Consider the following 26,173-nt stretch of genomic DNA (forward strand, 5'->3'; position numbering starts at 1 on the left):
ATGAATTAATCAAAAATGAAGGAAGCCTAAAATACTATCACAACCTGAATGTTCCAAATAGAAGTTTCTTATCCCTGAATCAGCATATTTTGCAGTTCTCTGTATAGCCTTCTTTTCCTGTTATTGCTTCACATGAGCTCTGCACCATATGAGATATCAGCACCATGAGCACACAGAACAACTTCTCAGGAAGAGACTTCTCCCACACCTCCCCCAACCTTCCTGAGTATATCTAATAGAAATGCCTGTCCAAATTTTTCAGGTTTTCATTTAAGACTGAAAATGATTTTGATTCTTCAGCGAAAAGTTCTCTCTCTTTTTTAAAGTTGCTGTTAAAAAGCTCTTGAACATCATTTAAAAACAGATCAAGCAACTTCTAAATTTAGTTTTTGCTCAGATGGTCTTCGAAAAATATTCACATACGTTTTTCTATTCATGCCTCCGTCAAAGTTACTTGGAAAATAATTAGCAGTATCTTCTTTGTTGTGGCTGTCTAGGAGCTATATATACATGCAGAATGGCAGAAGTTTCCTGGGTCATTTCTAGTTCACTCCATTTCTGGCTCTACAAATCCCCACCCACACCATGATTATTATTAATTAATATATGAGGGAGAGAGAAGTGTGTGGGGGGGAGAGAAATGCACATAAAAGCATCTTCATCCCAGGAAACACTTAAGTCCCCTTACAAGCTGACCAACTTCAAGCATATTAACTACTATCCTGAATGCAGACTGGCTTCTATTCAAGCCTTAGCACTCTTCAGAGTTAAATCACACTGCTGTAACATCTGAGCTTGTCATCAAGGTTAAGGTAAGACCTTCAAGTTCATGAAGAGAAAGACATTGCCTGAAGCAGTAGTAGTGACAAACAGGGAAAACAGACTTAACAGCATTAAAAAAACCCCTGCAAGACCTCGTTCTCCAACTCAGCCTTTCCACAACAGCATTAAGAAAGACCAAAAGAAAGAGGAGAGAAACCTCTTCATCACTCACCTATTCTAAAGCTCTCAACACATCATTCACCTTTGCTCTGAAATGCAGAGAGGATGTATGCAAGTGATCTTGCTCTAGCAAGAGAAGCAGGACTCCCACCTCCTTTAAAACAGAGTCAGAAAATAGACTGTTAAACCTGAGATGGTTAAAAAAAAAAAAAAAAGAATCTGTGAACTAAAGGAGGAAGCCATCAATTTTTAAAATGCTGATGGAGACAGATTCAAGCATATGTGTACTCAGCAGCTGAAAACAGAGCTGATGCAAGAAGGGGACACAGAGGAGGCTGTCATCTCAGAAAATCTAGCTATACAGGACAAACAGCGAGGAGAAAAACAAATGAAAAAACCTAGGGGAGTTACAAGACAACAGGAGCAAAGAGGTTCCAATTGCCTTTACTTATTCACCAGATTTACAGCACACTATTAACTGGCATTGCTGTTATCTATTGCTAATACAGACTAAATCTGATTTTATTTAAGCTACTAAAAAAATGAGTACAAAGGTAATGAACGCCTGGCATTGTCCTTGTGCAGAAGGTGCCGATAGGCTGCACAGGCAGCCGACAGCGCTGAGCTAATTGAGACTCTATGGTCTTTCCCCAAGACCCAGCCTGTATTTTAGCTCATTACAGCCTGCAGTGGGGTGTGCTCGGTTTACGTCTTTGCATACTCTTCTTTTAATATTCCGATGAATGATTTAGTTCAGATGATGAACTCTTTTGCATACTTCAGGCGTTTTCTCCTCAAGACCGTCAATGTGGTCCCAAAGTGTTGAATTGGAAGGCACCTCAGGGGGGCTGTTGACCACTCCTCCCTCCTCTCCTCATATTTTGCCTGTTTCATAAAAAGTAGAGTTCAGAACATAGGTCAGTCCATGACCTACGGCGAGATGCGTTACCCAAAGGAAACTGGAAAGACGCATTGTACCACATTGATTTAAGTCACGGTTGAACTGAAGAACGGCAAAGTGCTTCTGCCTCACTAAAAAGCACGCTCGCATTATTCAGCTTCCCAAATGCCCACCACGCATCGGAAAGTTTGCATGAGGCACGTGCAGGAAGGCTGAGGAGGTTCATGGCGGGCTCAGCTACACTGGGAGCAGAGTGGCAGGTCTGCTGGGATCAGCCCTGTGCTGGATGAAAGAGATTGCAGGGCCTCGCTGCTGGTATCCTCTCGCCACCATGTTGCAGCAGCTTCCAGCTGCGCAGACCGGTCCTGCCACGGGGACGGCTGCCTTCCTGGCAGCCTTAGCCAGCATAGTTTCCACTGGATCCGCTTATGGGTGCTCCCTGCGTGTCTGTCACTGGCAGCTGGCACCTGGCTCTTCCTCTTGCCCCTGGCACCCCCTCCCAGTAGGTCACATTACCTTGCGGATGACAGTACATGCTGTCATTTGATTTAGCAGCGAACCAGCTGATTTCTTGCACACACAGAGGCAAATCCTGTCCTGCAATGCACAGGAGAGATTCCACCCAAATTCATATGGCCAGGACAGAGAAAGTGCTTCAAGGGCGTTTTCTTATGTAAAAAAAGAAGGCACTATTACAGCGTACACTTGGTATAATAAACACCCTTCCTCTCCCAATACTGAGAGAAACTCAGATTTCTCCCGGAACTGCATTGAAGAGAATCTCATGGCTGTCCACTTTGCCATCTCTGGTAGTCAAAAAAATTCCTTTCCCTCTTTTATTCATCAGTCTGACCACAAGGAAGCTGTGCACCATGACCACTGAAGTCCTTCGCATGCAGCATGTGCATTCCCTGCAACATGAAAACTGTGCCGTGCTTCCAAATAGCACCACAGGTTGTTTACAGAGACAAGCCAACTGAAGATATTTTTATCCTCATCTCCCAAGACCAATTTATAATTAGTACAGCCTTTGAACAAGATGCATTTGCAGCATAGCATCAACACGCTGACTCAAAATAGGGCTTCTTGTGCTGGCGACCTCCCCAGGACAGCTCTTCTCAATGACTTTTGATGTAACAGGGTACTGGGCCATAGTAATAGAGACACAGGCTGGCTGCAGGGCACAGCGCGGACTAGGAGCTGTGCAGTGAAGGAAAGCACCTTGTGAGTGGAGCTGAGAAGTCCCCTAAGAAGAGGTATTCTTTCTCCAAGTGGACGATGCAGCCACCACTGCTGCTCTCTCTGGCCTCTGTACCACTGGCCTGACGTCAAAAAGGTTTCTTCCCATTTACAGATATCCTAAGACTCGCTTCGCTGATGCGTGAACACACAGCAGTTGCTCTGCAGAAACACTTCCACAGCAGTGACCGCCAGTGTGTTTCCACATAGTTCACTCCATAGCATCCCTCCTGTATCCCCAAAGCCTCCCCACGGCTCTGCTGCTCAGCTCAGAGTGTGCTGGCCACACAGCTCCCGTCTGAAGTGTCCCTAAGTGCAGAGTCTCAAATATAGGTGGCTGCCGTAATGCTTTTCACAGCATACAGATATAGCGCTCCAGCTACAACAAAGGCTCTCTTGTGCTACTGCACAGCCTGTAAAGGGGGTGAGAAGAGTACGCCATGGGATATGGCTACCAGGAAGCTAGGGAGAGGCATGAGGGGGTAGGAAAGCAGAGAAACGGAGCCAGAAGAGGGAGAGCAACAGGAAACCTGGATCCAGCTGCCTCCTCCTCCCACCAGCTTGATTAAGGTAAAATACCCAGGCACCCACGATGCACAGCATTTTCCTCGCCTTGTCCACATTTCTGAACAGGAGAGCTGAAGAGCCAGAACAGAGCAAGGGGAGCCTCCAGGGTCCCACCTGCTCTGTGGTGCTCCTCCCATGGAGCCCCCTGCTCCTCCAGGGGCAGGGAACAGGCAGGCACCACCCAAAGGGCAGCGTCCCTTCCCGCCCCTGTCCGGAGGGCAAGGGAAGCCAAGCTCAGGTGAGCCCTTCAAGTCTCATTTGTGGCATAACTCAATTATAACTCTCCATTTGCCCAGAACCGTCGACTGTCAAGACAGGCAAGGCAGCAATTTACCAAACCACACAGAAGTCACAGAAGCAGGCAATAAAGTCCACAGACTGCAGCGACATCCACCCTGAATTCTTCTCTTCTTAAAAAAGAAAGTCTGTGGGCTTAAATGTGAGGAGAAATATTTATGACAATCTAAGCAACCCTCCTAAACATAATTAGCAGTCTCATTTTATTCAATTACGAGGTCACCAAGACTCCTTTCCATACTTGGCCAGCTTTTGCTATGGAAAAAAAGCACCAGAAACCTCATAGATGAAACCCACACTAAATTAACTTGGCTTCCTGGCCGCCTTTGGCCTCAAATAAGCAAAACCATTACCTCAGGAGAAACAAAGTTTCCTACCTGCACCCACGGCACTCTAGACCAGTTTTAACACAAGTGAGAAAGTTCAGAAACAGCCACTGTAGTGAGCTGAGAAACAAACGTTGTCCACTGAGACCTGCTTAATTAGATCTGCCCACACTTGTTACCAACAAAATGTTGTCCCATGTCTGTAAGTTTGTCATTTCCAGGCTGCTGAGGGTCTTCTACCTATGCTAGTTTTGCCCTTCCACCTGGCAAAAACCTGCTTTGCTCTGTTCTGCTGGCAGTTAACCAAAACCTACTAAGATCATCTCCTAGGGCATGTTCTGTTATCACTATACAGCACCAATCTCTGCAAGCAAAAATCCTCACATTTTCAAGGAAGGCAAAACATATATGCAAGAGATGGCACTTACTATCTCCCATACATAGAGCAGTGCACACTTCTGGGCTGTAAATAAAGGTTTCAGAGTCTAAATTAGCCTTTGGTGTCCCAAAACCAACAGTTGCATTGCTTTGCCTAAACCATCATGACTGTAAAAACTTTAACGAAGAGAAATAATACCATGGAAAACACTGGCCAGTTTCCAAGACAAATAAATAGCTATAAACCAAGAACAGCTCAAATAGTAATTACAGACAATAGTCAGCTGGGTGGTGCATGTGGAGTAGCCGGGGAAAGTGGATAAACTGATTCTCTCTAATGCAAAGGGAAGCAAGAGAGGCAGCTTATTACCCCTATAATGCAGATGGACTACAGCTGAGCCAGTGTACGGGAAAATAGTGTCTCTCTCAAAATAAACTTCTTGTGAATCTGTGCATGGTAGACCCCTGTACATAGAACTGGCTCCCTAAGAGAGGCTATGTCTAATCTTGGCACTAAGTCATGCTCTTCAGTTCCTGGAAGGAAGAGTACTTGAGTTTGTGATAGCCAATAAAGTTTTTCACATCACCAACACAACTAAACTGTGAGCTACTAGGGTTTTGTTTTGGGTTTATACAACTATCTCTTAGAGGAAGCTAAATTTTAGAGAATAAAATTAGTAATTATTTTGTTTCTAAAGTGAAATCCATATGACTTTACAAGAAACAGGCAGCATTTCTCATGACTCCAGGTGTCACCACTATAGCTGTGTTCCAAGCTAAATTGTAGACCTCAGCCATCCTAGAAATTTGCGTGTTCAAACACAGTTAAAATAAAATGAAGAGCCCTGTATTTCTACGCTCACCGTGGGAACTGCATGCTTTGTTCTGATGGGGCACCCTTGCCTTATTGTTGGATGTTTTGCTGCAAATTGATAGAAGCGACCAAGAAAAGCACCAAACTGAAAAATAATAGTTTTTTCTACTAGCCATCAATTCTAGCCAGTACTCATCATGAGTGCAGTTACCAACAGCACCACAGGGAACAAAGGAGCACAGACCTGGTTTCAACCAATTTTCTTTGCTGATTCAGAAAGAAACACCCTCCCACCAGTGAGGCTGGGCAGTAGCCATACAGCCAAGCTGTTCTATTCCTTCTAGACAACCTGTACGACCTTGTTTGGATACTCTGAAGAATGCCTCAACTGAATTAAAAACAGTTTGATGAGACAGAAAAATATTACCCTGGCCTTTTGCCTCTGGAAACCTGGGTTAAAACATGGTTTCAGCCATGAAGGCAAACATCATGTGGTCTTAACTGCATGGACTGCTATAAACAGAAAAAAACCCACCACCCACCAAGGAAGACTCCCTTTAGATGTCATTGGCGGTGCTGAAGAGACCTTCAGAATTTAAGCTCTGCATATATGAAAAAATTAAATACAAACACAGCAGGGAGGGGATTGATTCAAAGGGCTTATATTGGCCACTAGGTCACTCAATGTACTAGCTGGAAACAAATCTTGTTAGAAAGGAGGGCTCTCCACTTCTTTGTCCCTCCTTTCCACTCCTTGGGTTTCAGAAATAAGTTACGGAGTCAGAATCCTGCTATTACTTCCTTTCTACCCTAAGTTTCCTTGTCCTTCCCTCCCCACTGTACAGATGTAGCTTCACCAGCCCCCATTTTCATGCCTTTCCTTCTGTTTCTTCAACCTTCCCACAAAGCCCTTTGTGGGATCCCTCCATCAATAATTAGGAGGGCCTGCATAAATTGGCTGCCACAAAGCCGTTGCCTTCAGCAAGACACCACAAAAGCTACTTTGAGAGTTGAGCGTGTTGCCTCTGCTACCCTCCACGCTTCTGCTAGCTGAAGCTTCTGACCTCCCAGTCTCACTTCCCGTCTTCCCTGCAACACAGGGGTCAGAAGTCCACATACCAAACATGTCTTAAAGCATAAAAAGACGTTTTCCCTTGCCCCATCTTGCCCAGCATGATGTGCAATGTATGGATGGAGACTCTTCCTCATCAACCGCACCTTGGAACCAGATTGTATGACATGCAATCCATGGTGGGCATCAGTTGTGTTTAATGGAAAGCAGGTGAATAGGGCAAAGCACGGCACCCAATACTGATTCTCCCACCAGAAAAAAGCAAGAGCTCCTCATTTTAGAGAACACCACCAGGAAACCTAACGGAATCTCGGGAAACAAATGGCAAGCACTCCTGCTTCACACCACTTTCACTGTGGCAGACATTACGTGCTGATCCGTCACCTTTCTACACCAAGACACAACAGGAAAAACACAAAACACAAATGCACCAACAACCTGCAGTGCCTGCTGACAGATCCAAATAACACCTCACCACGCGAGGTCTTTCTCAAGAAGCACGGAACGGCCCTGAACAGAGCCTGACTCAGCCTTTCACACTGGGGAAAGAGCTCATCCTCTAGGCAACAAGATCTGTTCTTTAAGGGTGAGAGTTTCTCCACTCCTAGCCAGAGACAGGCATGCAACAGCCCTTTCAGTCAGGCACATGCCTTCTTTCATAGCCTAGTTCAGAGAAAGCTGCCATTTACTATTGCTAGTTGTTTATGGACCAGCCCTCCTAGCTAATGTGGAAGAAATCTGCAGAACAGAACTGGAGATTTTATGTCTGAACCTAGCAGCAGAGAGGGATTAAAAATGCTTTCTACGAAGGTATATGAACATGCGGTCAAAGATGGGACAAGTGCCCTGTAGCAGATTCTTGTGCTACCACCTCGCTTTCAGGACGAGGTGGTAGACACGAGGATGTTAAGAGTACATTAATCCTAGACAAAAAGCCTGTAGCTTCCAAAGGGTAGATTAATTATTAAAGCAGCAGCAATAAAAATATTCAGTAGTTCAGAGGCATATACCTATCTTAGAGACAGATAAGTGCTCCAATAACCTTGTACTTTAATTTGTAGGTTCACTCCCCCTTCCCTGCAGGTTGCAACACAGCCATTTCAACTCTACCATTTTCATTAACTTCCCTTTGTAAGAATGAAGTGAATTAGAAAATATAAGAGGCACCCTGTACACAGTAGCAGCAGCTTCCTCCCTCCTTCCACCTTTTCCCCTCTCAGCCCTCAAAAGACTAGAGCACGTCTGCTTCACCCACCAACAAACCAAAAGAGGGATCGTGACAATGATTAAGAGCTTTTAAATAAATCTTTTTTTCCTTTAAAATAATAAGGATGACAAATACTGGGAGATTAAAGATAAGACCTGTCAGAGGTTGAAGAGACACTCCTTAACACCCTCGCCTTTCAGAAGTCAGCTTAGTCACTAGAATATCCCAAACTCACGTATTCAGAATAGGGATGGGCATATGTGCCCTCAGGACATCGTAACTTTGGGGAAAAAAGTCTGTTGCTGATACGTACACACAAAGATCACCTGGTTTTGTGAGTAAAAGCAGAGCATATTCTGTGTTTGAATGAGGAATTGTTGTTATTAACTGACAGGAATTAAGTTCCACCTTAGCGCATTCAACCCAACTGAACTCCAAACCACCCACTTACAGATACAAAACGCAAAAAAAGCAAAAATAAAGTCTTCCAGCATTGGCTGTGCGTCACTGAGTTGAGAAACTCAGGCTAGCAGTACTTAACTTGGTTAAATGAAAAAGTTGGTAGGGAGGTTGGAATCTCAATAATTTCTTATCAGATTCATTTACTGTATTGTCTCGAGGGGAGAAGTTTTAAGTCTCTGATGTGTGTATCACCATACACCGCGAGTATTAAACAGGAGATGACAAACAATTGCCGAGCTGGCTGTCCTCCAGTTAATCAGCCTGCTTTGACTCAGATTCACCTGTGAACCGCTGTTGAAAACCAATTGCTTGTTTAATGGGGCAGAAAGATGAAACCAATTTCAATATGCATCTCTAAAGTGTCCCTCCTATGTAAAAGTGCTGCCTGGGGGAGCGAGGGACACATACATTTCCCTCTGGTTATGCCAGTTTCACTTCCAATTTGCTTTCCCTACAGGTACCAAATTATAAAAATCACATGAAGAAAGAAGCCGTAGCTGCACGCAAATGATATCTCTTTGATTTACAGCATCCTCAAGACACTGACAGAGCTTCACCCTGGTCTTCAGGGAGGCGACAGCCATACACCCAAGCGAGATTAGTTAACAGTGACTCATCAGGTGTTTCATTAAGAAGCTGTGCCAACGAAGAAACCAAACACAGTGAGCAATGCTAACACCAGCTGCTGCCAGTGGCACCCTCGGTGCCCCAGGGAGAAGTGGCGACCGCTGGGGTGGAGGACATTTCAGGGACAGATCACACTGGCGTGGCTGGGGAATTCAGCCCAGGCCTGTCTCCAAACAAACAAAAGCCATTAAATGGCACTGCCAGGAAATCAGGGTCAATAGGAAGGCAGACACACACACAGAGCATTATATGCCTTTGCTCAGGTGAAGAGCATTCACATTGGATCAAAAGCAATTTGCTGACTGCACTGCATCCCATAATCTTTTTCCATACTGACAGACCTAAAGGCAATAGCACCATTTTAGATTTAACCTTTTTTTCCTCCTCTCCTTTTAACAGAAGCAGCTTCCTAAGTTAAGAAGTAATCCAATTTTACATTCCAACTTGGGAATTAAAGAACTGCATTAACAAAGAATTCAGAATTTTTGATTTTGCTTTTGCTGTTGTGTTTTTTATTACAGTTTTATGACAGAAAGTCTGCACGCACAAACAGTTTATGTGATCCTTTCCTAACATAACAAACCAGAAGACAAAAATTTATGCTACTTTAGGAAAGCACAACACAGACCACAGCCTGGACCAATGATCAAAACACCTCCAAAACCTGCCTACACCCTCCCAGTGCTTTCCAGCCACGTTTTGATAGTTTGCATCCGTCATACAGAGAAATGCTCCCGTGTCAGGCAGGTGCATGCGAGCAGGTCTGCGTCCCCGCCGGCCGGGCACTGCACAGAGCATCGCCTCTTACAGAGGCGGCGGTATGTTCTCTCACAATGGCTTTACACGTGATATTGGGGTGCCAGCCCATTTTCTGCAGTTATTTTGAAGGCCAATCTTCCCAGAGGCATGGCTTGCTCCCTCCCCGCCCCTCGCCCCAGCACTATGAGCAGTGTCAGGGCGCTTAGTCCCACCAGAAGCCAGGCAATGAAAATGACAGTGGACAGCCTACCAACGCGTTAATGCTCATCCTACAGTCCTCTGTCATTTCAGTCAAAGGCTCCAAGCCCACAGGGAAACTACCCGATGCCACAGTAAGGAATTTTTCCCTTAAGACAGCCTAAGAGATCATGCACATACACAAAAATGAAGTCTCCTCCTATGTCACATGCAATGTATTAACATTGCAAAGAGAGTCAAGCACTCAAGCATAGCAGAATTAAAAAGCCTGTGTTATCTCCTTGTAAATCTAGCCCTTGATCTAATACCATTTTTATCATCACACAGATAACTAAGTTTGCAAATTGTATCCGCCAATCTTTCATTGTGCGTCTTCAACACACTATCTTTGGAATAAGGTACACAGAAAGATGAAATGTTTCCAAGCCCCACAAAAAGGATACAAAAGAAATGAAGAAAAAACCACAACCCAGCACTTGGGAATTTGTTTCCCTCTGGAATGGAGGATTCCAGCAGCATCCACGACAGCAGGAGCGGGGCAGCCTCGCAGCTCTTTCCTTTTACTCCGCAGCTCACAGGCTTTCCAGGAGCTTCCAAAGAAAGGCTCTCACTTCCCACCCGAAGGCTTTGGACTGCTACTCTCAGTTATCCCAGTTGAAATCAATGGGGGAAAGAATACTGATGGGGTTACCAGGTGCAAGTAAACACTGTGATAATAATATCTGCAGATCTTGGGAGCAACTGCCTCTCACACTGCATACTCATGCAGCACACAAGTATTACCAAATATTTCAGGCCATCCTGGATTATGTTCAGTCAGCATTTTCTGTAAGCCAGTCTCAGGTCATTAAGAACTTGATACAGAGGAAGAGAAATTAAGGTATTGCATGGGAGACTATGCCAACAGTAGGGTTATACGTGTTGTGTGCGTGGGATGGGGAGTTTCTATCCCATGAGGAATTTTAATATTTTGACACCTGCTTTCACCTAAGTCTTTGCAACCTTTGTTGCTTAAGGATTCCCATGATACAACATACTAGTTTAGCAAGGAAAGAAACTACAGTGAAAATATACAGTCCAGGAATCCAGGCATGAGGAATAAAACACATACAGCATTCAAAAGCACCACATTATCTCCAGAGAACGCAGAAATCAAATTTGACCCAGAATGAAATATTTACAGTTTCCCCAGCACAGGGAGATGCCAGAAAAGTCAAGCATTTTCTGTAGAAAGTTTCTACCTCAAGACAATATAGTTTCCAAAGAAGAAATGTATATGTATATTTTTAGGCAATCTTCCCCTCCTGTAAGTCACATGCCCCCATACGCCATGCTTTCCATTTAGTGCTTCATCATGTGCCTTTTACCTGTTTGCCGCCATTCACCCACACATCCATCTTTGCTAGTCTGCTGCTAATATTTCAGAACTCCAAATGAAAAAAGACCGTGACTTTCCATTAAAAACAGTTGAGTGAAAGAAAGTTTCTTCCCCTCCCTGACCTTTCCAAGGGAGGGTGGCCAGCTCAGCTGGAACCCACACGCACACCATTCGTCACTCGTCGGTTCTTTAACTTCCTTTACTGAGGTCCAAAGGCTGTAGCCATGTCAGACAAGGTCGCATGCTGCCATTAGAAAACTTTATTTTTCAAGAATTCAGTTTTCCTCACAATATTATGCTTCGATTTCTTCCCTTTTGATTCTACTCCATCTGAAGTGTACTCTGCAGTACATGAGAAACTCATCTACGTACAGTTCGTCCTGAATGCACACAGACGATATGGTGTAAGAAGAAAAGAGCATGCTGCAAGTTATGGTTCCCTCATCTGCACCAATTCCACTGCTGATGCAATCACACAATAATCCTAAGGTGGATCTGTTAAAAAACAGAGCTGAGCAACTGGTGGCGGTGGGGTAGGAGTAATATTTCAAGAGGTACTTTTGAATTTTTTGTTTAAGCCACATTACCTTGCACAGTTGATTTTGAGTGCAGTTACAAGACCAGCTAAATCAGCAAAATTCAGGGGTGGCAACATGTGGCAGGAACTTCCGAAACTGGCTGTGCCATTCGAGGGCTGTAATGCGGAGCCACACCTTTGTTCTGTTTTCAGATTTAGTTTCATGAGATAGCACTGGTCAGTATGCAGTTTGCCACCCCATCAGCAAAGTCCACCTTCCTGCATTCTCGCCTCCCCTGACATTTACCTCTGACATTTGCATCTGTTTGCTCCCTAATTGGATATTTCACCAGAAGAGCAGAAAATCAGCTCAGCAAAGAAAAGTGAATTTTTGTTTGTTTGTTGGCTGGATTAAGTGCCTGAAGAGGATGAGACAAATGTCAAAGCCAGCGGAAAGCAAGCGGCTGCCAAGAGGGATGCGGGTGAGCAGGGCTGCTCCTCCCAGCAGCAGGAGCTGCTGGGCGATCCCCCCAGGGTTCACCCTCAGGAGTTCACGTGCAGTTAAAGAGTGCAAACACAGTTATCCTACAAGGTGACCACAGTAACAGTAACACTATGTACAATAATTACTGAACATCAGTATCTTACTGGGACCATAGTTGCAGCACAGTTCCCATGCAGTAAAACGTTTTCTTAAAGACCGCCAGGAAAACACCGGTACTCCGAGGACCAGGTATTGGACACATAGGCAGCGGCTCTGCTGGCCCCCAGACCCACAACGCACTGACAGCACCTCTCAACATATACCTGCGCCGGGGCAGGACAAGAGGGTTTCAGAGGAGAATGCGCCGCTGCCAACCTCTCCGGGTACAGACAACACGGAAAGGCTTCGCCAGCCACATCCCATCCCTGTCCCGTACAACTCTTCAGTCAACAGGAAAACATTATTTCTGAAGATACACCAGTTTGCAGAACAAATGGGCAATGAAAGTTTTGACAATTTGTATGTTTAGGTTTCTCAAATGTATAATAATTTTACACTTAGCTTTTAAGTGAAATTAAATCTAATGCGTTTTACACTGAACACCTGTCTTGAAATCGTCTCGCGGTTTACATCACAACAGCACTATTTCATACCAGTTACACATTGTATAAGTATAACTGCAATGCAGTATGAAAAAAACCCTTAGAGATTGTTTGGTTTGGCATTTAACCTTGTTACAGTAACATCTTAAATTTAAGTCACTAAAATTCTATTATTTGAAATTACAATTGTGCATAATATTTTGCAGACCAATATTCCCAATTCAGAATCATCAGGACAAATTTGTTTTCATAGAAATCTTACAAATCTTAGTGAATTCCCTTAATATAACAAGTGCTGTAGTGTACCTTTCTCATAGACGTCTTTTCCAAAGAATAAGCACTATTCCCTTCCAGTGTTGAGAAAGTGAAACTTACGCTTTTCAGTACTGCCATTTATAACAAAACAAATGGGAGATACAGCTGAAGTTTTAACACTTAAATCCAGAAACTTCCCTCCGTATTTTCCTTATTTTACACAGTATAATATTTTAAAATAGAGACGAACATGCTGTGGCAGCCACCTAAGTGGCAATCAAAAATTAATTAAGCAAGCAGAAATAAAAAAAGAACACTATAACGATCCCAAAGACTTTGCAAACGTTCCAAGTAGAAGATCAAGGTCATACGAGCTGGTCAGACAATTCAGTGCAGGGTATCTTTCAGCATCTTTATCCTAGACACAAACGACATCATCTCTGACCCTCAGTTCGAGCCCTAACCTTTTTTTTTTTCTTCCCAAAAGCAAAAATAAAATCTAGTCTCCTTAAAGGGTAAAATTTACTGAAGCAAAACTGAAGAGACAGCAACAAAATGACCTTTTCAAAGAAACTGGGTCTTTCCAGTACTGTAATATCAGAATGATGGTCTGCATTTCAGCTCCTGAAGATTTAGGACTGCGAAGTCCATGATCAAGATGTTTTACTCGGAATCACAGATTATTTGTTGTCATCAGCATACTGGAGGCTTCTATTTATTCACTCATTTGGATGTTGCTAAGAAAAGCCAGCCAGAAAAGTGGAAGTCTCATAACCAAGACCTGATCATATTTGGTTCTCCAACTGAGTTTCAAAGTTTTAAATAAATGCAAAGCCAGTTTTCCTCACTCTGAGAGCTGAAGTAAATAAAGTTAAAGCCATACAGATCCCTATAAATTATTTTTAAGAATCCTTTTCTCTGCTGCCAGTTTATCCACTCTTCTCCAAGACAAGTTAGTCAGTGCCTAGAAGTGGAAGTACTTCCATCTGCTACTACTTCAAAGACAAATCCTGGGAGGAAACATCGACCTGCCCAAGACATACATTTCTAAACATATTAGACCTGCGGTCTCTGCCAAGATGCAATTAAACACTGTCTAATCTTTAAAAAGCCTGTAAGAAAGAAGTTTTAAATCCCACGTTCAAGAATGACCCACACTGAATACAGGCAAGCTTCACGGTGACTTGTAACAGCCTAATCTGTTTTCACCAAGAGAATATCCTGACCTAAGGTTGCTGCAATAAGCTTGCAAGAATTGATTCGTCTGCACTATAAGCAAGACACAAGGGCTCTTAAACTGCATCTACAGCAGGGCACCATGGCAAGTCGAATTAGTATCGTGGCTCTTGCAGTCCCTCCTCTCTCCTTGACTCCCCAGTCACCCGTTCCTGCTCTCCTCCTTTGTCTGCCCATGCTCATCTGACCCTGCGGTGAGCTTTTGCGGGGGGGAAAGAGATCAGGGGAAAACTGACTTCAAACCAAACAACAAAATGAATAGCTTTCTGCTGGTTTACACCCTTGATTCACTTCACTGTAGGGCCAGCAGTAGGTGGGAGCACCGGCCGGGGAAGGATGGGCAGACCCGGAACAGGCAGAGCCAGGTTGGCTTAGGCTGTCTCTGAGCTGCTGTCAAGATTTTCCCTCAGAGAGCAGGGCAAAAGCTTCAGCCAGTTCCTGCACTGTCATTTTGAGATTTTTAACTGCTCCCAGCAATCAGGGCAGAAAGGATCTTTTTTGTATACACACATAAACAAAGGGGCCCTCTCCCGTTTGGACAGGCAGGCGGGTTATTTCTCCAAGAAGTCCACTTCCGTGAGGTATTTCATCTGCACTGCGCTGCTGTGAGCAGAGCCACGCTGCAGCTGTTGGCTTCCAGCCGAGTGGCACTGGGCAAGCAGGACATGCATCAGTGGCCTGAAGGAAGGACAGACACTATGGGTAAGTAAATGTTTCCTAATCAGAAGTCATACGCAAAGCTGTCCTGGCAGGAAAAAGCACGAGTATCTCCAGTGCAAGTCCCACCAGGCACTTAAAACTCCCAGCCAGGATCCCAGCAAAGTACAGCACCAAGACGCCAGTGCTACTCAGATTCACACAAGCTAGCATGACACGCTGCCTGCTTTGTCTGGCCATGGTTTTGTTTCCAAAATAACTAGGATATGGAATCTTTAATTGCTGCTTCATTGGATAGGAGCACATTTCTTCTTTTAGAAAAATATCTGCCACATTCTCTCTTATCAGCAGCAAGAGAGAAGAGGCAGCTGTTGTACGTATTATATATTCTGTTTTCTTTATTTTCCCTCTTTGGATCATGCATTGGCTATTCTTGTTCTCTGCTTTGCCACGTTATTGACCCCAGACCCATGTGAAGCACCTACCCTCAGCTGAAGAACATCGTTAAGGACAAGTCAGGAAGGGAGGAAAGGCAGCTGCATGAATACTTATTTTATTGAAATGCAACACTCAGTCAAGAAGGGTGAAGGTCTGTCTCCTGAAAAAGTCAAATCCATCAGGTTTAAAGTTTATAAGATGCAGACTGAACTTTACATATTTTCTTCCAGACTTAGCATAGACACTAAAGAAAAAAAAAAGCAAGGATGGGACAACACTTCAGGCTGATTCACAACTCTAAACTCACACATGACATCTGAAAAGACTCATATGGGTAGAGACAAGGTTCATATAATCAAAGCTTCTCCTGCCCAAATTCCAAAGCATTGGAGTACAGTAATTGGGTTTCTCTACTGTACAGATACAAGAGAAGCCATTTTTTTCCAACAGATGACTAACACCGACAGCTTTATTTATTTAACTTTCAAAGCACAGTCATTTTTAATGGATCTATAATTCAAAAGCTTTTTAATTAATTATCTTCAAGCTTCCTAGACACACAGATTTGGGTTTGCGCCTTGAAAAACAAGTCAGTCAAGTTCTAGACAAAACCCCCTTTTCAAAGTCAAAGCTATAAATGAAACCAAAATGAGATTTTATTAGGAATGCTGGTTGCAGTTTCACCACATAAGCTACTCCTACCATTATACAAGCTTTTTAAGTTGCTCTTGGTTTTTCTCCCTGCCTTCAATCCATTTTTGTTTGCTATAATAAGAAAAACATTTCTTCCCTTATATTGCTTTTTGCCTCACCAGATTATTGATTCTGCTTCCTGTATGTTTTTTGTTACTTTTCTTTCTTCTGACTTATCTTATAAAGCTGTAAAGTGAGTGCTCCAAGGGAGACAGCTCTATACCCAGGAGACAGCTACGCTGCCTACCAGTACAGGACTGAAATCAGGGTGGAAGCAGCACTGGAACTGGAGAAGGCCCTTAGAGAGGAGCTGACAGAGTAGCACTTTGTTCCTTCTGGACAGCAGTTTCACATCAAGCAGAAAACTCTGGGGATTCATTAATTTATTTATTTTAGACAATGATCCCTGGTCCACGTGCTTAAATATCTATTGAACTGAACGCTTCATGGAGAAAATGCCCTCCTCATTTCTCCACAGAATTAGTCTCAAGTGTTTGGATAACAGATGGTACATGAAATAACTTACCTATGCCTTAGTACTGGGGCACACAGGTCTTCCAGTCTGCATTTTTAACGGAATTATTAATTACAGCACACCGCACTCCAGCAGAGCTTCCACTCCAGCCCTCTTCCACCACACCAAGGCACTTCCTCACATCCCCGGCTGGCCAAGGCATGCACAAACATTGTGCTCCGCTGCCGCTTCTGCCAGAGATCATTCTCCTCGGACAATAAACAGCAACAGAATGAAATGCATGTCCTTAACCTAATATATGGAATGTGTGAGGTAAGCCACTGACGGAGATGTATTTGCACTTAAATGCCTGACTGTATGGGAGAGGACTGAGGCATCAGTGGACGAGCTAATAGCTTGCTCTACAAGAGGGTGATCTCTACCACAGGAATAGGACAGAAAGCTGGAAGGAGAAGCCACAAGAATGGTTAGTCTGCCCTGAATTCCTCCAAACACAAGCCGGTTAGAGAAAGATGCTGGGGCATCCAGAAGCTGGGGAAGTCACCCACAGAGGCGCAGGAACGTGGATCCGTAACTTCTGATGCAAATACTGGACCGTGCTCTCTCCCACAGTTCAGCACAGACACTGTTCATCAAGAGACAGCTACATTTCCAAGCCACGAAGCCTGCTTCAAACACCCTTTTTCTCTAAGATACTACCTGTTTTACTACCAAGTCTAAATTCAAGATTATCTATAGTTGAAAGATTCCTTACTGAATGTACGGGTGACTAAAGCAGACATACAGCTCATATATACAAAACTGGAGTAGTGCTTGCAAAGATTTGCACATCATTCTTTAGCCTTCCGTAAACTGATTTCTTCTCTCCCAATTCATACCATAACCAGAATTCAAAGAATGCGAGCAAACAAGTTTAAGATACTAACAAGCGCTTTGCCTCAATAGCTCTAAAAACTACATAAGCATATGTACAATTCATTTAGGAAGGGACCAGATGTTCTCAAAAGACCAAAACATAGCTCATACTTTTAGGTCCATCAGTAATCGCAGCATACGACTTATAAACAAATTCATCCGCAATGCAACATTGAGCAGTTTTCTTTAAAAAAAGAAAAATGAGTGATATGAACACTGGTACAGCATGTGTAATTAAATTCTGCAGACTGACAACAAATAAAACAAAGAATTAAAACAAAAGTGAACTTTTTATTGTATCTGACGAAATAATATGCATTTGCAGAAATACTGCAACGAGTGCTGCCTACAAATTTCATGCTTTGAGTGAAATTTAATTAACTTGAACCAGTAAAAATCCCACGGGGTTATGTTATTTGTAAGCGAGAAAATAGGAGTCATGTCTGCGTGACTGGGGATGGAAATTTGGCTAGCCTTGTTAAATTACGGTTCCTCTTGAAAGGCACATAAATATTTATGTGAATTTGCGTGCTGACATTTGTTGCTGGACTTGAATATTCAGGTCACTACAGATAACTTCTAAATCCACCTTCCTCATACACGTGGTTTTTCTTCTATGCACATCCTGTTGCCACGATAATTTGGCTTGCATTTTCCTGACGAGCTAACCTGTAGGGACCGGCAGGAAAGGGAAGTAAAGTACCATTCATTCATAGGTGATTTATGAACCTATGCATGCTTCCTTTTGCAGCAGAAACTTATGTATGCTGACTACCTTAAGGGCAGCCCCCGAGCTTGTTGCTGCCCATCTCCTTTCCAACACTAGCCCATGCAGTTTTCAAGTTCTGCCAAGTGTAAGGACACAGCTGAGGAACAGGATAGCTAAAACTAAACTAGTAAGCAAACAGACTTAGCAGAATAGGTTTTATATGTACGACTTCCCTCTGATGCTCTCTGCAACAAATTCAGTTTCCTGCTAGGGAGGAAAAAAAAAAAAAAATAAAAAAAGCACAACTGACAGACCTTTCACATCCCTGTCTCCAAACCACTTGCATTTCTCAAAGAAAAAAAAAAAACCAACCAAAAACCAACCCACAACGTACCTCTCAGACCATGGAAGTATGTGATTAACCATAAACCCACAACAATATCAGACATACACCAGTGATACAACATTGCTGCAATACCAAACCCTTGTAACTGTGAAATACGTAACTGTTCCCCAGCCAAAATAAGCAGCGTAGCTGGAGCTCAGGCACTGGGCAGGGCATAGTGGGGAGGCTCTGCACTTCAATTTACTGGTGAGAAGGAGCAGACCCGACAGCCGTGGTGGAGTGCTCTCCTCCTGATGGGAGGACTCCCTGGCAGTACTGCTGAGACCCGCTCTCAGGAGGGAGGCTAGCAGGGGTGCTGCGCTGGTGCACAGCAGCCGAAGGACTCTGCAAGATACAGGCCACCCACATCCCAACGGCGGCATCAGTCACTTCGGACAGGGCTTGCACGGATGCATGAACATACATTATGTGAAGCTTTTGTTGCCAGCAACCCTCCACAATGCTGAACACTAGCTTGGATCTACATAGCAAGGAAAAGCTGTTCAGCAGCTGTCTTACAGCGACAACAAAAAAAAGGCAGGGGGAACAAACACTTTAGAATTTATGCTTACAGTAAGGCTCTAACACCACTTCAGCCGAGTCAAAGAGCTGCAAGTGAAAGGCAACTTTCTGGATCTAACTATACATCCATCTTAAATTCCCCCTTATAGTTTGAAGCCATGGTTGTATGAGCAGCTGAGACAATGCAAAGGAATTTGGAAGGGGAGGAGAGGAGCCACCCCCATTTCCTCTCAGTGGCAGCAAGCTCTTAAGCTGTGCAACAGGGATGAGCAGACCTATGAGTCTATTTGACATTGCTCAGATAAAAAAAAAAATCCCTAAAAGTGTCATTACAATCCTAAACAGTTACAGTTACAAGTACTTGCATGACAGAAGGTAAGATTTTGCACACTGAGCACACCCAAACTGCTGGAGCTGGTTTGGAGCAATTAAAAGACAGACACTTTAAATGGTAAATGCAAGCTGTGTTTTGAGCTGGGGAAATTGCAAGTGTACTCTAATCTCATCTGATTGTCATCATCACAAGTATAACTGCAGTGTTGCATCTTAATTGCATTCCCAATTGACCAGTCATACAAAAAGTACCTCAAATAAAATTAATTCTATGGGCTTTTTGGTCACATTGACAACACACAAAATTTTCAGCAACTGGAATGGAAAAACTGATTAAAATTAGATCCTGCTGCAATTTCTGCATTAACCAAACATCTTGTAATCTCCCAAGGAGCTTTAGAAAGATCCTCCTTTTATTCCCCTTTGGCATACTTTAAGACTTTGTATTAATTCATTTCAAACTGACTGTCTCAAACAGTACAGTTTTTTCAGGATTTGGGACAATGTGTTAGCAATGCTTCAGGGGCACCTCTGCTCCAGAATACAGTTTGTAGGGGTTAAAATAAGGATGACAGCCCATGCTCTAACGGCAGATACCATGTCCCTAGGAGAGCTCATACCCACTCTGACCACCAGAAAAGGGAAGGAAATTTGGAGGAAGTACTAAGGGGAAAGAGGCCAACAGATTATATGAGGAGTCATAATTTGATTGTACTGAAGGAAGCAATGTAGAGCAAGGAAGATTTGTACTTCTAAGGAGAGTACTGTAACTCCAATAACCTTTTCCACTCTTGCATAAATTGAGCCCCCAGGCATTTGATAAAAGGCACACACAGTCCTTTTTTTGGGCAGCTGGAGTGCTCCTACTTCATGCTATTTTTCAACAGTTCTTGCACAAAGCTAGTAAAAATACAAAGGTGCTGTTCCCAGAAACTCACATCCCATCTCAATGTTAGAACAGCCTGTGGCTGCTCTTTAAACAAAGAGCTTCTGTATCATTTAACAATTAATGGTCACTTTAGGGTGATCCAGCAAGATTTCCGTTCAGTCGATCCCTCTATGATCACTCCTACTAGATCTGTGTCAAGTGACTCAGAGCAAGGAAAGGCTGGTTACATAAACAGAAGGTAGGTGGCTTAACAACCTTGATCTTATCACAGACCTGTCAGCGGAGAGAACGGCACGTTACTGCAGAGCTAAAGCACATGTCAATGCACTGGAAAGCAGTCAGATGTTTTCCACATCCTCCGATTTGGGAATGCGTTGCAGAGTTATTTATTGAGCCGGTTCAGATTACACAGAACAACTTTGGAGCCTGCCGTTTCCAGCGCTTCACCTGCCTTGCCTAGCCGAGGCCTTGCTACTGAAGAGTGATGAGAGGAAAACGGACAATAAAAATCAAGCAATTGTATTGTTTAGACCATTCAAACTCCAAGGGAGGTGGGAATTATAAACTCGGGGTGCTCCAGGATCTCAGAGCCTATACACTTCTAGGAGGGGGGGAAGAGGGGGGGTGGGGGAAGAGAGAGAGGAAAAAAAAAAAAAAAAAGAGATAAATCTCACCCTTCATATTGACACCTGACTGGAAGCAAAATTATTTTGCAAATCTGACATCACTACAGCCCAACACCCAGAGGCTTCCACGCTCCGTTTTGGCACTTGCTCATTCTTCAGTCTGGAGCAAGCTTTCTAGCACACTGCTCTGGCTTTCCAGGATACATGTTAAAAAAAAAATAAAAATCTAAAGCAGCCACATTTAGCCTCTTCTCAGATCAGTGCCTGTGCAATTTACAGGAGTAACAGGTTAGATTGACCTAGCTCTAAATGAGAAAGATACATCACAGCTGGACATCTTAACCCATCTGGAAGCCTTTGCCAAGCTTATCCAGTCTTTTGAAACACAACCTATGATTTTCAACAGCATTTCTACTTTTTTTCTCCTAACAGTGAAAGAGAAAACAGCATGCCTGCTCATCCTGCTACTATGCATCAGAGGGGCACCCCTGCTTCCTCGCTCCAACCTGAGAAAATGTTGTCTCCCTTTCAGCAAAGCTATTTCCAGAGCCTATTTACTGGTTCATTCAAGTCTAGACTTTCTAATTCTACAGTGTAATCTGTAGTTCAGTCACCCATGAAACTACTGAACAGCCTGCAATTTCGTGCAAATCCGCACCATGCCTTGTGCTGTCTGAGCTCAGGTACAGTCATTAGCGATGGCACACAGCACTTTAACGGGAGGCTCGTTAAACCTACCGGGAGCATTTGCCAGAAAAATACAACTCTTCCCCTCCTCTTCTCCCCTTTGAATAGTTTAATTAATACCATCATCCTAGCTTCGACTCCAGAAAGTAACAAAAGCAGGGATGTCGGGGAGGAGACAGATGCAGCATAGGAAGTGATCAGCTGGAAGGGAACCCTTGCTTCTGTTCATCCATTTAACTGGTCCTGCATGGTGTGGGGCCACGCTCCCGCTCTATCCCCCAGGCTCAGGCAGCGCAAGGGATGTGATGCCCAGCAGAAGGACTCCCAAAGGAAAAGGAGACAAGACCAGAGGGCACATCCCACTGACAACAGCACACTTGGTCTTCTCCAGAGGGAAGGTGTGGATGGCTTCCCTTGCAGAGGGCTCAGGCAGACGCTGGTGCCAGCACGGCTTGGGCAGCAGCACATGAGAGGAGAGGGGGAGAACGGGGAGGAGGAACTCCTGCCCTCAGCCACGCGAGCTCTTGCATCAGCTCACGCCAGCTCGTGAAAGCGAGCCCTAAGAAAGGGACCCACGCTGAGTCAGCCGTTGCATCTGGCCTTCTGCACAAGCATGCAGGAAAAGGCTGCCCCGGGGTCACGGCTGAGGCAATGCCCCAGTGAGACTAAAGTGACCCAGAAGCAACACCCTTCCCACCCTTGAGATAATCAGATTTGCTTTCTCCTGTGACTTCCACATTTGCTGAGTGTACTTTGTCCCACATGAGTTGCAACCAGCAAGCAGAGCTATTTGCAGTAAGAGTGGCACACCTCGCTTTCTGTATGAGTCCACAGACACCAGCTGAGGCATTACTCAGGCACACATGTCCCTGCTCAGGGCTCCCGCACCTCTTCCCCTCCCTCTCAGCCTGTCCAAAGGAAACTCCTCACAGGACCGGCTTAGGGCTTTCCACCCCAATGAGTAAACTCAAACCTCCTCCTCTTCTTCAGCTGGGCAGCAGGCTACGGTGCCATGCATCCAACCGTGCTGAGCCAGCAGGTGCAGGACGCCCATCCTTCCTCCCTAGATGTGCATGCAGCAACAAATACTGGAACAAAAGGCACCCTCAGAAAAAATAGCTTTTCCCCTCCTTTCTCTTAAACAACCTGTCCTCCTCCATCCCCCCAATCTATACTCTTTTCTACGTTTAACTGTTGGGCAGGTCATACATCCCCTTCCAACCGGAGTGCTCCTTAGCACCCCTCCACCATTTCTCTCTCCAGGAGATTTTGCCTCCAGTCCCAGCACCTCCTCCAACAAGGGGCAGCCCATTTCTGCAGAAATCTGCTTGGCAAACATAGCACGGGACCTAACCAGCATATCACAGCAGGCAGCTCCAGCTCTGTGCATCAGATGACTGCCAAGCCTGGCACATCGGGAGCCACTTCGCCCTCCTGGGAAGAGCTTCCTGAGGACCTTGCTGGTGCCTCACCAGCCAAGACATGTGCCAGCTGCTCAGGAGCACAGGAACCCATTGAAGGCTGGTACTGGGCAGGAAACCCAGTACCTGGAAGACGTAGAAGCTCTCCCCCTCCACATCAGCATGAAACAAAAACCTTTCAAAGCTGTGTGTGTTTGTTCAGTGGAAGAGGATTAACTGCCTTTCATTCCCCTAGATGACGCAATGACCCGCAGCACCCGGGAGGAGAAAGCCCTGGGTTCACTTCTCCTCCACTTTCCCCCTTCGCAGCGAGCACCATCACCTGTGCAAAGCCTGTCTCTTCCTGCAAGACCACTAGAAATTTCGCTTGAAACACATTTCCCAACAAAACTACAGCAGCCGCGGGAAAACTTTTCAGTTTAACAAATCAACATCAAAAAGTGGTTTCTTTAGACAAGTCCCAAGCAGCTCCAGGCAAGAGGCTGTACGTGGAGGCCACAAGAAGCTAGCTCACTACAACACTGAGGAAAGCCCGCAGAGGAGCACAGGCGGCTCGGGCTCAGTGCTGTCCCTCCACAGAAGGCAAGGCTCATCCCTGGGCTCGCTCTGCATGTTAGGGCAGACAGGTAGGAAAAACAGCGTTAGACTATTAAGAAGAGTGCAGTTTGAATGGTGAGGGCAACTCAACCTTGGCAGCTCTGCATTTTAAAGACAGCACTTCAGTGCTCTTCCCGCTCCCAAAGCATCCAGAACTGTTATTTACAATTTCCCTTGGGCAGGCTATAAATCCAAGCACAACTAGCAAGCTCAACACAGTGTAAAGGATTCCTGCGGCAGGCTAATTACCTTTGCAGGCTATGCAAGCCTATACAGTTTGCTTCTGCACAGTAGCTTTGAGAACTTCGGCTAATGACTGCATCTAGCAGATCAAACTTTCCACTTTCTGTTGTTCTGCTCAGGGCAGCCAGCCGGGAATTCAGGGGCAACAAACCTCCAGGGGAAGAAATCAAGGCCATTAAGAGAAAGGGAAGAGGGGCTATGAAACAGAAGATGACTCCACAAAGGAGTGCAATGGCATGCTACGGACTCTAGCAGAAGGGGAAAAATAGTAAATCTAAATTGAGAGGAAGCCTAACAGATTGAGTACTAATACCAAAACCAATAACAAAACAAAAAACCTTGTTCCTCCCATTCTCATAAGACTTTAGGGATTAATCCTCTCCCACTACTCTACACCAAGATGACAACTTTGTTTGTTTGTTTGTTTAAATGAAAATATTTAATACAGAAAACCCCACTGCCCTCAGTGGGTACCTCCGCAGCCAGAAGGTTAGAAGATTTACCAGAGGTGCAGGTGCTGCATCTTTCACATTTCCTCACTTCCATAGAAGTGCACTGATGTTCAGGCGGCAGCTAATTTCACACAGAACTCTTCTAACACCTACTAGCTCTATTTGTGCACTGTTTATCCAGTCAGCTGCCCATTTGCAATGGAGACAGACATGCAGCAGTTATAGCAAACACTTGAATTATAGGGGGGAATCAGACTCAAGTCCTTGCTCTGGATCAAGCAGAGCATAAACTAACCAGGATCTCCCATTTGCTGAATGAAAGCCTTGTCTGGCAAGCTATTGTCTGATCTAAGGTGGCGCATGCACTCTCTTGCTCTGATCTCAGAAGGTCCATAATGAAACTTTTACTTAGATGGCATTTCCCCATGAAAATCTTCAGTTGCAATGACTCTCTTAAAAGTAAAAAAACCAAACACCAACCAAGAAAAACTAACATGCTGCATTGGGCTGTGAAAAGTCCCAACAAGCCTAATTTCTAGCTGAATATCATACTGGTAATGGCTGAAGCCCCTTCCCACAGGAACCACACAGGTTAAAACACTTCCCAATAAAGGTGTAATGTCTTCAGTGGTAGTTTTTTGAAACAGACAAAACTAACAACAAAACAACAATAAAAAAATCTTGATAAAAGGACTTCAGGCTCTTCTTCTCACATATTTTTGCTGTACTTTACAATCCTGAGGCAGGGACATGGGATCTCTTGCTGCAAGTAACAGAGGAATTTCTGAAAAAGTGCCAGAATATGTACTGCTAGAGACAGCGAAAGCAAGGAGTCTCCTACTGAGCCCAATACTGCAAGGTGAAATCCACTCCCATTACACATTATGGTATGACACAGATGACTTCTAGGTTTAAATAACAAAAAGCAAACCAAAAACACCTTATAACTCTCTTAAAATGATCTCTGAAACAGCTTCACAGACTGCTCTGTAGCAACCTAAAGAGACAGCTGCAAAATCCCTACCTCCTTACCAAAACTCAGGCCAAAGCTTTTTCAGTCCATATGATTCTGGTTTGATCTGTTTGGACAAAAGTGGGAAGCCAGAGAACAGCAAACCACGCACTAGATAAAGACACGTTTGGATGGCTGATGAAGGCATACTCACGCAGTGCGTACAGGGAGAGGACTATTCCAGCCAGGCAAAACCCCTCAAAAAACCTGAGTGTGCTGAACATGGTCACGTTCACTGAGAGTGCCACAGTCAGTCCAAATATCAAAATGAATATGACAGAGAAGAGCAGTACAGGCCGTCGACCAACCCTAAAAATAAGGAAGTATGGAGAAACAGTGTTAAAAGCCAGGATGGACACAATGCTAGATCATTATAACTGGCAAAGAGGGGAATAAGTCATGCAATCCCTTCCAAATATTGCCACCCGTTTTTAATGCTTGTTCCATTCTTCTCATTTTTTTTCTACTTACTAAAACCCAGATTCCTCAGCCAGCTTGGCACTGACAAGTTCGTTTCAGATGGGATTAAGCAGAGACAGCACATTGTATTACTGCATGATTTAACCATCATTTTCAAAACACCAAAGGTTAACAAGGAAACATCTAGGAACTGCAGTAAGGCCATAAAGTCGTCCCTTGGAGATTAAAAGCAACTTCTCAGAGCTTTCTGTAATAGCACGGGAGAGTGTATGGTATTATATGTTACATGGCACATTATTATTTCTCTATAGTCTACAGCCACAGAGCTTACTGCAGAGGTCTCCTCTTCCCAACAGATATGTGCTTTTCAGCCTCATCTGCAAGAGGAGCTGGCTCAAAAAACTACTTTTCTTGGCCTTGTTGCTGAGGGCAAGCCTA

At 44.3% G+C, this 26,173-nt stretch overlaps 1 protein-coding gene across 2 annotated transcripts in view; it reads right to left on the reverse strand.

Moving 5' to 3' along the window:
* The window catches only part of SLC22A23 (solute carrier family 22 member 23), a 115,019-nt gene that overhangs the window by 65,565 nt on the left and 23,281 nt on the right, over positions 1-26,173 (reverse strand). For both annotated transcript variants that reach the window (XM_076330471.1, XM_076330470.1), the window contains exon 3: positions 25,470-25,624. In XM_076330471.1, coding sequence (XP_076186586.1) covers positions 25,470-25,624 — 155 coding nt within the window. The remainder of the gene's footprint in view (positions 1-25,469; positions 25,625-26,173) is intronic.

The sequence above is a fragment of the Aptenodytes patagonicus genome, chromosome 2 (genome assembly GCF_965638725.1).
Source record: "Aptenodytes patagonicus chromosome 2, bAptPat1.pri.cur, whole genome shotgun sequence".
Classification (NCBI taxonomy): Eukaryota; Metazoa; Chordata; class Aves; order Sphenisciformes; family Spheniscidae; genus Aptenodytes; species Aptenodytes patagonicus.